Here is a 13,838-nt window from a genome sequence, read left to right on the forward strand (position 1 = left end):
AATATTTTGAGAAAACAACCTTTAAAAAATGTACTGTAATTGAAATCTATTGACATAAATAGATAAAGTGCTATAAAATAAACACTTAACAGTGTCTTTGGGATGTTTTCTTTCCACTCGTCTGAAAAGCCAAAAAGCCCAAAATCTCAAACTTGACAGGTGCATGAAAAAATTATTTTTGCCTGCAGTGTCTCCCCTTAAGCATATTTTTGGAAATAATTATAAATCATTCCAAAATAACGGAATCAGATCGGATTGAATATAATCCAGTCAATAACATTAACATGTAATATGGCAAAATGTTATTTAGGATATCTTGAATTACCAGATAAATACCATAGTATTTGAATATACTAAAAATCAGTAACATTGTACAGCCTATACTTTTGTAAGCTAAAAAACTAAATGCCGCTAAATTTCAGACTAAAAATAGAAAGAGATTATTAGATGTACTTTGGCTAGACAGATACATTTTGGCGTGCAGTCTTTGGGGCAGAAAAGATTAAAAAAAAATCCTATTAAACCCATTTCTAATAATCAACAACTTTTTATGCATCCAATAATAATATGACAGGTACACAGTCTTCTGAAGCTCGAGGGACGCTCCCACGCACTACCTGCTACGGCGTGGCCCGTTATAGTCTGTTGTCATGGGAACATTCAGACAGGTTGGAGGGGGTCGTCGCTTTGTGCTCCCCATTTCTCAAGAATTTTTTTTTCTTTAGTTTTGTTTGTGTCACAGTGCATTACTTAGGCAAAGTTCCTGTGAAGTGTCTTATAAAGGTGTTTTGGTTCTCTGCATTTCAGTACATATGAGGTACTGAGGTGTGTAGGGATATGTTCTGTTCTTATCTTTTTGCAGTGTTTAGGAAGTGATTGGTATAGGAATAATGAGATTGTGATGAAGCCTGCTTTCATTGATGAATCCCACCATGGTTCCAAACTAATGAGTTTCTGCCCAAGCCTTAAATCGATTCACTCCTGCTGTCTGTGATCTTGTTTACGAGTCTGTGTTGGGCTACCTAAAACATTATACTAAACCAAAAGTCATTCTTTTGACTTTATTCTATTGTTATAAAAGCACAAAAAAAATGTTTTAATTGATTTATATACATTTTAGATTTATTAGTTGAATATTTTCGACTGCAATCTTTAACCAGATTTTTTAGATGTTTAATATTAACATTTTTATGATGGAGATATTTTATTGAATTCCTTTCCTGATTGTTCAGTATAGGTGAAATATTAAGTATGAGCAATGCTTATTTAGAAGGACTATAACAGCACAGATAACACTTAATAGGCATGTGAATACAAATGCAACTTTTATTCTGGTCCCACTTTATATTAGGTGGCCTTAACTACTATGTACTTGCATCAAAAAATACAATGTACTTATTGTGATCATATTGTATTGCAAAACACTTCTGCTGGGGTGGGATATGGGTAAAATTAGGGACAGGTTTGGTGGTATGGGTAGGGATGTAATTATGTAATGTAATTATAAAAAATAATTACAATGTAATTACATGCAGGTATTTTTTTTAAATACAGTTGAAGTCAAAAGTTTGCATACACCTTGCAGAATCACAAAATGTTAATTATTTGACCAAAATAAGAGGGATCATACAAAATGCATGTTATTTTTATATCTAGTACTGACCTAAGTAAGATATTTCACAATAAAGACATTTACATATAGTCCACAAGAGAAAATAATAGTTGAATTTCTAAAAATTACTCCGTTCAAAAGTTTACATACACTTGATTCGTAATACTGTTTTGTTACCTAAATGATCCATAGCTGTTTTTTTTTTTTGTTTTTGTTTTTTGTGAGTCCCTTGTTTTTCCTGAACAGTTAACCTGTCCGCTGTTCTTCAGAAAAATCCTTTAGATCCCACACATTCTTGGTTTTTCAGCATTTTGGTTTATTTGAACTCTTTCCAATAATGACTGTATGTTTTTTACACTGAGGACAACTAAGGGACTCATATGCAACTACTACAGAAGGTTAAAACGCTCACAGATGCTGTAAAAGGAAAAACAATGCATTAAGAGCCAGGGGTGTAAACTTTTGAACAGAATGAAGATGTGAACATTTTTCTTATTTTGCCTAAATATCATTTTATTTTTTCATTTAGCTACAGAACACATGTACATAAAGTTAAATTTACCCTGATCTTAAAATTTTAAAAGTTTTCACCCCCCAGCTCTTAATGCATTGTGTTTCCTTTTAAAGCATCAGTGAGTGTTTGAACCTTCTGTAATAGTTGAACAGAGTCCCTCTGTTGTCCTCAGTGTGAAAAGATGGATCTCAAAATCATACAGTCATTGTTGGAAAGGGTTCAAATACACTAAAATGCTGAAAAACCAAAGAATTTGTGGGACCTGAAGGATTTTTCTGAAGAACAGCAGGCAGTTTAACCGTTCAGGACAAACAAGGGACTCGTTAACAGCTATCACTAAACAAAAAAAACACAGCTGTGGATCATTCAGGTAACAACACACTATTAAAAATCAAGTGTGTGTAAACTTTTATAAATTCAATCATTATTTTCTCCATGTAAACGTCTTTTATGTGAAATATCTTATTTAGGTTAGTGCTAAATAAAAAAATAACATGCATTTCATATGATCCCTTTTATTTTGGTCAAATAATTAACATTTTGCAGATTAAAACAGCTTGATTTTTACTTAGTAAAATCAAAAACACATTTAAAATTAAAACAGAACAATATTTGATACAGTAAAATATATTTAGGGCTTTTCTGTGTACGCTCAGTGCCTGAAACAAGTGCTTTCTTGTTCTTACAGCTTGATGCAGATCGAGATGAAGAGGAAGTCTTCTATGACATCAGCATGACCGTCGACAACAAACTGTACCCCACCAAAGAACCTGTGGCAGGTAAAGATGCTTCATTACTTTTATAAGACCCTCGTGAAATTAAGTGACCTCTTGAAGATTTTATGAAATCAAAATGAAAGTCTATGGCTTTTACATAGTTCATATCTTTTGGTAAATCAAGTAGCCTTTGCTAGGAAATGTATAATACTAGGAAAAAACATTTGCTAGGATTTACTTACTCAATATACAAGGCATTGTAGCATACAGACAACATTAAATGTATTGGTTGTACTTTACTATATGTAACTGCACTGTAAGTGCAAGTACGGTAAAATAATGTAATATATTATATAATAACATGGGTTAAGGTTAGATTTAAATGTTTTATACAGTTATACTATACTAAATTCAGGACTTTAGAAAACAGGACTGTAAAATAAAGTGCTATTAATTTATTGGGAAAGAAAGTGCAAATGGGAAAAAAATTGTGTGTGCAAATTTTTCCTTGGAAATGTCAGATTTTATATAATAATAAATACTTTTTTAAAGTGGTCGAAGTGTCAGCATATTTATTGAGATGGTAGATATAAATAGTATCTAAAATCCTAAAGCAGACCTATTTTGTAATATTTTATTTAAGAGGAGCCATCTTTAAATAAAGAAATAAATAACTATTTCAACCAAAATGTCCAACCCCAACTTTCTGTTTTAATAGAAAACATGAAAGAAAGTTGTGTTTATCAAACCATTTCACACTGCGGCCATGGCTTCAGCTGAGGTAATCAGAAAAAACTGTCTGAAGTAATTTGTTATTGATTGAATAGAAAATTAGTCTCCTGCTCTTGGCAAAGATTAAAGGAACACTCCACTTTTTTTGGAAATAGGCTCATTCTCCAACTCCCCCCGAGTTAATAATTTGTTTTTTTACCGTTTTGAAATCCATTCAGCCGTTCTCCTGTTCTGGCGATATCACTTTTAGCATAGCTTAGCATAGATCATTGAATCCTATGAGACCAGTAGCATCGCGTTCAAAAATGACCAACGAGTTTCGATATTTGTCCTATTTAAAACTTGACTCTTCTGTAGTTATATCGTGTACTAAGACCGGTGGAAATGCAAAGCTGCGAGTTTCTAGGCTGATAAGATTAGGAACTACACTCCCATTCCGGCGTAATAGTCAAGGAAGTTTGCTGCCGTAATATGGCCGAAGCAGGCGGAGTATTATCAGAAATGAGTTCCCAGCTAGTTTAGCATTTGCACATGTACTGCGTGGTATTACTGCTCCTGCTTCGGCCATATTACGGCAGCAAACTTTCTTGACTATTACGCCGGAATGGGAGTGTAGTTCCTAATCTTATCAGCCTAGAAAATTGAAGCTTTGCATTTCCACCGGTCTTAATACACGATATAACTACAGAAGAGTCAAGTTTTAAATAGGACAAATATCGAAACTCGTTGGTCATTTTTGAACGCGATGCTACTGGTCTCATAGGATTCAATGATCTATGCTAAGCTATGCTAAAAGTGATATCGCCAGAACAGGAGAACGGCTGAATGGATTTCAAAACTGTAAAACTCAACTTATTAACTCGGGGGGAGTTGGAGAATGAGCCTATTTCCAAAAAAAGTGGAGTGTTCCTTTAAGAGGGAAACTTAAGAAGTTGACCATCAAAATCTATAATTTACTTAAAGTATTTTTTTCCTTCTTTTGATATTCAGAGTAGCACAGCTCAAACTCAAATTGTCTGTACAGCAAGGTTGTTAAAAGGATTTAGACTTTCCACAAATTAAAGATTTCCAGACCGTGGATTTAATCAAGCATCCATGCCACGATTTCTTCGGTTTGACAGGAAGTGCACATCACAGAACTCTTGATCTTGTGCCACTAAACGACACCAAAGCATCCAGCATGAATTTGATCTTCATACAAAGGTTTTTGCAAAGTCACTACAAGAAGGTTTCTCATATGAGCTGAAAGTAGACATCCGAGGGTCTCTATGCGTAGCTCTGTCAGTTTCCTCTGTCGATTATTTACAAGCTCTGGTTGCACTGCAGAGAAAGACATAGAGAATGAATAAGAAGGTCATGGATGAGAAAGGTCTGTGTGATAGTGCAGGCATTAATGCTGGCGTCAGTCTCTCTGGGCTCTGTAACCTTGAGGAAGCGTTAGACTGCCACATCGAGGTGTCGTGTTCCCTGGTGCTGCCTGGTATGGCTGAGATCACCCAAAGGACAAGGAGGGTTTGAATGAATTGGCCCAAATGGAGCTGGGGCATCAGGGAAAGCCAGTTTGTGAGTGTTTTATTAAACTTTTGTCCTTCACTTGCTACTGATTTATTCATGTGAGTGTCAGGACCCTGCAGTTCCACTCTGGAAACAGCAGTTGAAGAGGTATTATACAAAATGCATGTTTTTGTTTATTTAATACTGACCTGAATATGATATTTCACATAAAAGATGTTTACACATAGTCCACAAAAGAAAAAAATAACCACATAGTTGCATATGAGTCCCTCAGTTGTCCTCAGAGTAAAAGATGGATCTCAAAATCATACAGTCATTGTTGGAAAATTGTTCAAATACACACAAATGCTGGAAAACCCAAAAAATGTGTGGGACCTGAAGGATTTTTCTGAAGAACAACGGGCAGTTTAACTGTTCAGGACAAACAAGGGACTTATGAACAACTATCACTAAACAAAAAAAACACAGCTGTGGATCATTCAGGTGAGAGCACAGTATTAGGAATCAAGGGGGTGTAAACTTTTAAACAGGGTCATTTTTATAAATTAAAACTATTATTTTCTCTTGTGGACTATATGTAAACATATTTTATGTGAACTATCTTATTCAGGTCAGTACTAAATAAACAATAACATGCAATTTGTATGATTCCTTTTATTTTGGTAAAATAATAAACATTTTGCAGATTCTGAACTTCTAAACTTTTGACCTCAACTTTATTATAAGCACATAAAATGCACTTATATACAACCAAAACAAATATTTTCATTATTTTATCATTTTTAAATGATTTTTTTAAGTATACAGTGGAGATCAAAATTACATACAAATCTATAAATACTTGATTTTATAATGAAATATTATTAATCTTCATCGCTCAAAATTGTAAGGAATATTAGCTATAGGTATGTGACTGTTCTACTAACATGTTTGACAAAATAACCAAGGCATTTTAACAAAAACCTTTATTTTGTGGAAAACAGAGAGATCAAAATTAGAGAACAGTAACCACTGTAGCATTAAGATTACAGCAAAAATTTTGGAGGGTAACTTACAGCTGTCAGAAATTAGTAGGTCCTGTGGCCACAGGGCATAACTAGTTTCTCACACTGCGCTGGTGAGATCTTGATCCACTCTTCTTCCACTCTCTTCCGTAGTTTGGTAACTATAGTGGGTTTCTTAGCCGTAACTTTGTCGCCAAGGATTTTCCAGAGATTTTTAATTAGGCTTAGATCAGGACTCGGCCATTTAATTATCTCAGTGTTCTTAGCTTCAAGGAACTGCTTTACCAGTTTTGCAGTGTGATGGGGGCATCTTCTTGCATGAAAATTGCAGGCTGATTAGGAGATGCTAACAGGGAAGGAACAAAATGTTTCCGATCAGACCCAAATCAATTAAACTTGTTCTCATCACTAAAGTGAACTTTGGAGCAGTTCTCCTCTCTCCACACAACATACTCCTCAGCAAGAATGAGCTTAGCCTTTTGATTCTTTCTGCTGAGAGCCTTGGTCACTGCAGAGTGCACTTTCAGTCCGACTTCTCTTAAACATATTTTGACAGACTTCTTACCCTGTTTAGCGCTGAACTAGCAAGCAATTCCAGCTGCAGTGTTGAACCGATTGCCCATCGAGAGTCTATGCTTTATCCTGTCCTCTCGTGCACTTGACTTACATGGATGACCAGCCTTTTGGGGAACTTGAAGAATTGGTGTCATTGTACTGTATCTAGTGGAGCTTAGATAACACAGTCCATTTGAATTCATATACAGTTAAGGTTAGCTGTGGATCATTCAGGTGAGAGCACAGTATTAGGAATCAAGGGGGTGTAAACTTTTGAACAGGGTCATTTTTATAAATGAAATTGCCCATTGAGAGTCTATGCATTATCCTGTCCTCTCGTGCATTTGACTTACATGGATGACCAGCCTTTTGGGGAACTTGAAGAACTGGTGTCATTGTAAACCTGGAGTATTTGAGAAATCAGATTTGTGACGACCAGATTCTCTTGCAGTGGATGAAAGGGTCATCTCTTTGGCCTTCTGGACATATGGACAACCTCCTGTTGCTGGGTTTCAGTAACCTTAGAGCGGCCCGCCATCTTTCAATCTCAAAATTGGAGGAAGGCTGCCAGTTAAATAGGGTTTGTCAATTAATCAAGGAAAATAGCACCAGGTGCCAGTTTAACACCAATAACTTGAAGGTTTCTGTAAGTGTTCTCTAATTTTGAGCAGAGTTCTTTTTCAAATATCTCATTTAGGTTTTTTATACTGTGCTTTAGAATGCAATCAGTTTATGAAATATGTCCTTCTACCCCTGTTAGAATAACTTCAAATTAGACTGATAATAAGCAGTGACCTTAAAATTTAAGAAATTATAGGTTGTTCTCTAATTTTGATCTTCACTGCACTTTGAATGACATAGAAAATAATGAATTTTTAATTTATTAACAAGTTGTAAACACACATTATAAATGATTATTAAATTGGGCCCAATGGGCACACTTACCGTAGATACATTTTATTTTATTTTTTGCATTAATATTGAATGAAAATGTCAAATTAGAGACCATTTTTAAGAAGCTTTCCATGGTTTCAGATTTGAGATTGAACAGTTAAGACAGAGATTCATTTTAGAACTATCAATTTAACATACAGTATCACCTTTTTTCACAGTAGCTACAAGCCATTGCTCAATACGTAGGCCACTATTTCAAAACTCTTCACACAGTGAGCACAACAGCAGTCTATGTGGGTGAAACTGTGGATCATTTTTCATTGCTTTGGCACAAATTACATTCAGTGACTACATTCTTTTCTCACTTTGACACAACCACCACCAAAACCTACAGGCCAATTTGCACATGCTTACATAACTTTTTTCAAAACTGTTCAAGTTAAATTCAAAACCTAATACAAAAAAAGAAACATAATACAAAACTAAACAAGACAGCAATTTGCTACATTTCTACAGCAATGTAGATGCACAGCCTTTCAAATTCATTACCATCTTTAAAAAAGTAGAAAACTTAGGAACAATTTTGCACTGAAATGTAAACACGGACCATGTGACATAAAGCAGTAATTCTAAAAGTAGAAAGCTTTCATGCTTGTTTTGTAAAGAAATTTTACCAATGAAAACATTGCGTAGTGCTTCCTATTGTTAGTGCTTTTAGGTCATTGTTTCATGAGTGATAAAGTGTTAACAATAGTTGCTTCTTTTTGATAGAATGACTTGATTTGAGACATGTATGAAAGTTTTTTGGTAGTTAAGCACAACTAAATGTTGTCTCAAGACACTTTTCAAAGCTGAACTACTTTTATATTGACATTGCATTTTAAAAATATGCCACTTATGATGTGAGATGCTGAAAAACAACAGACTGCATGTGTAAATAGGACAACATTAAAAAAAATAATTGCACAGATGGGATGCGAAAACCTGTAATGTGTGATCGGCCCAATCAAATTTGATCAGATTGGTATACTTTCTACTTAAAAGTTCACTGCTTACACAACCCAGCTGATCAAACACATGCAAAGCTTGTCAAACCTGAGTCAGAGCGTCTGACAGCGCAGCCAGAGATAGCAGCGCCTGAACACCATTTAACCAGTTATGATCCGACCTGTCCTACCACCTTCTGGGAGATTTTCTGTTCTATCAGCTTATGTGTGTAGTGTACAGGTTCATCTCAATAAATTAGAATGTCGTGGAAAAGTTCATTTATTTCAGTAATGCAACTCAAATTGTGAAACTTGTGTATTAAATAAATTCAGTGCACACAGACTGAAGTAGTTTAAGTCTTTGGTTCTTTTAATTGTAATGATTTGGCTCACATTTAACAAAAACATTTGACAAATCTCAACAAATTAGAATATGGTGACATGCCAATCAGCTAATCAACTCAAAACACCTGCAAAGGTTTCCTGAGCCTTCAAAATCATCTCTCAGTTTGGTTCACTAGGCTACACAATCATGGGAAAGACTGCTGATCTGACAGTTGTCCAGAAGACAATTATTGACACCCTTCACAAGGAGGGTAAGCCACAAACATTCATTGCCAAAGAAGCTGGCTGTTCACAGAGTGCTGTATCCAAGCATGTTAACAGAAAGTTGAGTGGAAGGAAAAAGTGTGGAAGAAAAAGATGCACAACCAACCGAGAGAACTGCAGCAATTTGGGTGAACTTCACAAGGAATGGACTGAGGCTGGGGTCAAGGCATCAAGAGCCACCACACACAGACTTGTCAAGGAATTTGGCTACAGTTGTCGTATTCCTCTTGTTAAGCCACTCCTGAACCACAGACAACGTCAGAGGCGTATTACCTGGGCTAAGGAGAGGAAATGGACCGTTGCCCAGTGGGCCAAAGTCCTCTTTTCAGATGAGAGCAAGTTTTGTATTTCATTTGAAAACCAAGGTCCTAGAGTCTGGAGGAAGGGTGGAGAAGCTCATAGCCCAAGTTGCTTGAAGTCCAGTCTTAAGTTTCCACAGTCTGTGATGATTTGGGGTGCAGTGTCATCTGCTGGTGTTGGTCCACTTTTTTTTGAAAACCCAAGTCACTGCACCCGTTTACCAAGAACTTTTAGAGCACTTCATGCTTCCTTCTGCTAACCAGCTTTTTAAAGATGCTAATTTAATTTTTCAGCAGGATTTGGCACCTGCTCACACTGCCAAAAGCACCAAAAGTTTGATAAATGACAATGGTGTTGGTGTGCTTGACTGGCCAGCAAACTCACCAGACCTGAACCCCATTGAGAATCCATGGGGTACTGTCAAGAGGAAAATGAGAAACAAGAGACCAAAAAATGCAGATGAGCTGAAGGCCACTGTCAAAGAAAACTGGGCTTCCATACCACCTCAGCAGTGCCACAGACTGATCACCTCCATGCCACACCGAGGCAGTAATTAAAGCAAAAGGAGCCCCTTACCAAATATTGAGTACATATACAGTAAATGAACATACTTTCCAGAAGACCAACAGTTCACTAAAATTTTTATTTTATTTTTTATTATTGATCTTATGAAGTATTCTAATTTGTTGAGATGAATTGGTGGGTTTTTGTTGAATGTGAGTCAAATCATCACAATTAAAAGAACCAAAGACTTAAACTACTTTAGTCTGTGTGCTGTATGTATTTAATACATTTCACAATTTACTGAAATAAATTAACTTTTCCATTTTATTTTATTATTATTATTTTTTTCATGGATACTATCCATTTTGGTGAAAGCAACAATTTGCAATATATTTAACACATTACACTGACAGTGCATAATTACAGTGGCAGTGTTAATTACATGCCATCGCGCTTGCGGGATTCAGTAGTAAACCAGATCAACTTCTAATTTTATTGCATCAGAGGCTGATGAGGCTTGGTCAAGCTTTAGCCGTTGGCTTTATGAACCGGGTCTGTGGTGTTTGCCGATCAAATCGAGCAGAGGTTAATTACATCTCCACCCCCCGCCATGTTAACCCTGCTGCTAATGATTCTAGTGTCATTATCCATTTCATGCTGACTGATCCGAGGCCTCTTTTTTTTTAAAGTCAGTGGACAGTGATTTTAAAGCCCACTGTTCTATGGATTGTCATCGAACTGTGGTATTAATAAAAGATCTCCAGTGGTAATCCATTTTAATGCTTCAAATCAAATGTCCCTCAGATATGTCATGGTGTGCATTTGGCCGTTGTTGTATAAGGTAAGCTGTCTGGTGCAGAATTGTGTTCACTTATAGTAATATACTGGACTGGATATAAACATATAGGGGTTGCACTTTATTTTACAATATGTGTACTTGCATGTAGTTACAGTGTACTTACTGTGTACCTACCAAAAAAAGTTCTGGTAATGTAAGGTAACTACATGGGGTGCGGTAGGGTTGGGTTAAGGGGTGGGGTCAAGGTTAATTAACCTAATTATTGTAATTACTATAATAAGTACATAGTATGTACAGTTGCAATCAAAATTATTCAACCCCCCAGAGACTGCAGTACTTTACAAATAAAAGCTTGTCTGAAGTTTCAGGACTTTATAAAAAAAATGCATCTACAACAGTTTACTGGCATATTAAAAGTGACAATGTCAATATATAATGTAATGTGTTTGAGTTTTAGGATTTTTTAATAACAGAGCTATGTCAGAATTATTCAACCCCTATTTAACATTGCCATTTTAAGTCATTTATTTTTGTGGTAGGGAACAAAATTATCCTACAACACAACACAAAGGCTTTATAAACTATTAAAAAAACTGAATCAGCTTGAGATGTTACACATCTATACATTTATCCCATGCATGTGCTGAAGTTGAGTAGCAAATATGGTAAAGTCAACAGAGCTTTCACAAAAGCTATAGAGAAGAAATAGTTTTATTGTATTAGAAAGTCTAAGGCTACGTGAAGATTTCTAAGACATTAAAAGCCTTATTCCTTAGTTTAAAGTGTGTTGTACCAGAAAACCTTTGAGGGTGTTGAACCAAAAATGCACTATTTCATAAAATGTTCTATCAGAGCAACTGAGAAAAACCTGCAATGTACAGCCAAAGACTTGCGAGATGACCAGACGAAAGGAGGAAAAATATTTAATTCCAGAGTAGAAGATGAACATAAGACAGGCATGGCCTTCATGTTGGGGCATCTTGGCGAATACCATTCTTGATCAAGAAGAACAAAAAGGTCAGCTTGAATATGCTAAAATTAATTTGGATAGACCTGTGGAGTTCTGGAAGAATGTTTAATGGAGTGATGTGGCCAAACTAGAACGGTATGTCTGGTGCAAAAAAGGGAAAACTAATGAGCAGAAGAACACTATCTCCATGGTCAAACATGGAGGTGGGCTGATCCAATTATGGGGTTGTTTTACTGTAGCATGAAGTGGAAAACATGAGCGTATGAAGGAAACCATAGATTCTTTGAAGTATCAGGCCATTTTGCCAAGAAATGTGATGCCTTTGGTGCAAAGACCGAAGATGATGATCAATGGACTTTCCTGCAGGGCAATCATCCCAAAGTAAACATCCAAATCTACTTATGCTTGGTTCAGGGATCAGTCACAGAATGTTCTTGAGTTGCCTGTTCAGTCTCCAGATTTAATTCTCATTAAAAAAAAATATTTGGTCGAATTTGAGGAAAGCAGTGGCAAAGTGAAAACCAAAGATTATCCATGATCTAAAAGCTTTTTCAGCCGAGGAATGGTCCAAGATTGCAGTAGAGAGGTGATCAACGCTTCTAAAAACTTTCAAACAGCGTTTATAGGTGGTTTTAAATAATAAAAGATTCTGCACCAAATTTTATTTTTGGGGGTTGAATAATTTTGAACATGAACGTTTAAAGACAATTTTTTTTTTCCATTATTTATCAATTTATGTTCTCAGGATAACTCAAATGTGTATTAAAATGCTTTATCTAACAGTGTACTAATGCCTTTGTAGATTTGTTTTTTAGAAAAACAAATGATCTGGAACAAAATGTCTTGCATGTCAAGGGGGTTGAATAATTTCGATTGCAACTGTACATGAGGAACAGGACTGTAAAATAAAGTGCTACCCATATGTGACCCTGGACCACAAAACCAGTCGTAATTAGTACAGAGATATATTTGTAGCAATAGACAACAATACATTGGGTGAACATTATAGATTTTTTTTTCTGCCAAAAATAATTGGGATATTAAATAAAGGTCATGTTCCATGAAGATATTTTGTAAATTTCATACTTTAAATATATCAAAACTTGTTATTTTGATTAGTAATATGCATTGTTGTATCTCGGCCTGGGAAGCTTATTCAGCTTTCAGATGATATATCAGATGAAATCTCAATTTAAAAAAACTGTACACTTATGACTGGGTTTGTGGTCCAGGGTTACATTTATGCACTACCATTCAAAAGTTTGAGTTCAGATTATATGTTTTTTAAAAGAGAGTCTTCGCCATATTCACCAAGGCTAATTATTATTTGAAAATAGCAGAGATGGGACCAAGTCACACATGTGCAAGTCTCAAGTAAGTCTCAAGTCTTAACCTTCAAGTCTCAAGTAAGTCCCAAGTATTTTTTAATTGGGCAAGTCAAGTCAAGTCAAGTCGCAGGCTATGTCAAGTCAAGTCCAAGTCAAGTCACCTTATTATTGTAATTTTACCTGCAGAATCTGATCTTAATAAAGTGAAAAGACAAGATATAAATAAAATAACTGAGTAAATTACAATAATTTGGATTTGCATTGTAAATACTCATGTTCAGTAAAATACATCATGGAATCAAACAAAATTGTAACTTCATAAAATCATTTATTTTTCACTTCTGCCAACAGTGTTTGAAATGTTTTAAATTTCCAACATTGAGTCCATAAAACAAATAACAGCTTAAAATCCAACAGACTCCTCTGAACACCTCTTTCTCTCTCTCTCTCTCTCTCTCTCTCTCTCTCTCTCTCTCTCTCTCAAACACAGAGTTTACGTACAATATTAAACTTTGTTACATTTCTCCTCTCTCTCACACACACTCACTCACACACTCTCTCTCATCTCTCTCACACCACACACACACACACACACACACACACACACACACATGTTGGGTTTACATGTTTTATGGGGACATTCCATGGGCGTAATGGTATTCATACTGTACAAACCGTATTTTCTATGGCCCTACACCTACCCTACACCTAAACCTAGCCCTCACAGGAGATTGTGCATACTTTTACTTCCTCAAAAAAACTCATTGTGCATGATTTATAAGCCTGTTTCCTCATGGGGA

The 13,838-nt window shown here is 35.7% G+C and overlaps 1 protein-coding gene across 1 annotated transcript in view; it reads left to right on the forward strand.

Annotated features, from left to right (window-relative positions):
* The window catches only part of ak5 (adenylate kinase 5), a 118,490-nt gene that overhangs the window by 69,400 nt on the left and 35,252 nt on the right, over positions 1-13,838 (forward strand). Inside the window, exon 7 of the mRNA XM_073849149.1 lies at positions 2,815-2,905. Within this exon, the coding sequence (XP_073705250.1) occupies positions 2,815-2,905 (91 nt within the window). The remainder of the gene's footprint in view (positions 1-2,814; positions 2,906-13,838) is intronic.

The sequence above is a fragment of the Garra rufa genome, chromosome 10, assembly GCF_049309525.1.
Source record: "Garra rufa chromosome 10, GarRuf1.0, whole genome shotgun sequence".
Lineage (NCBI taxonomy): Eukaryota > Metazoa > Chordata > Actinopteri > Cypriniformes > Cyprinidae > Garra > Garra rufa.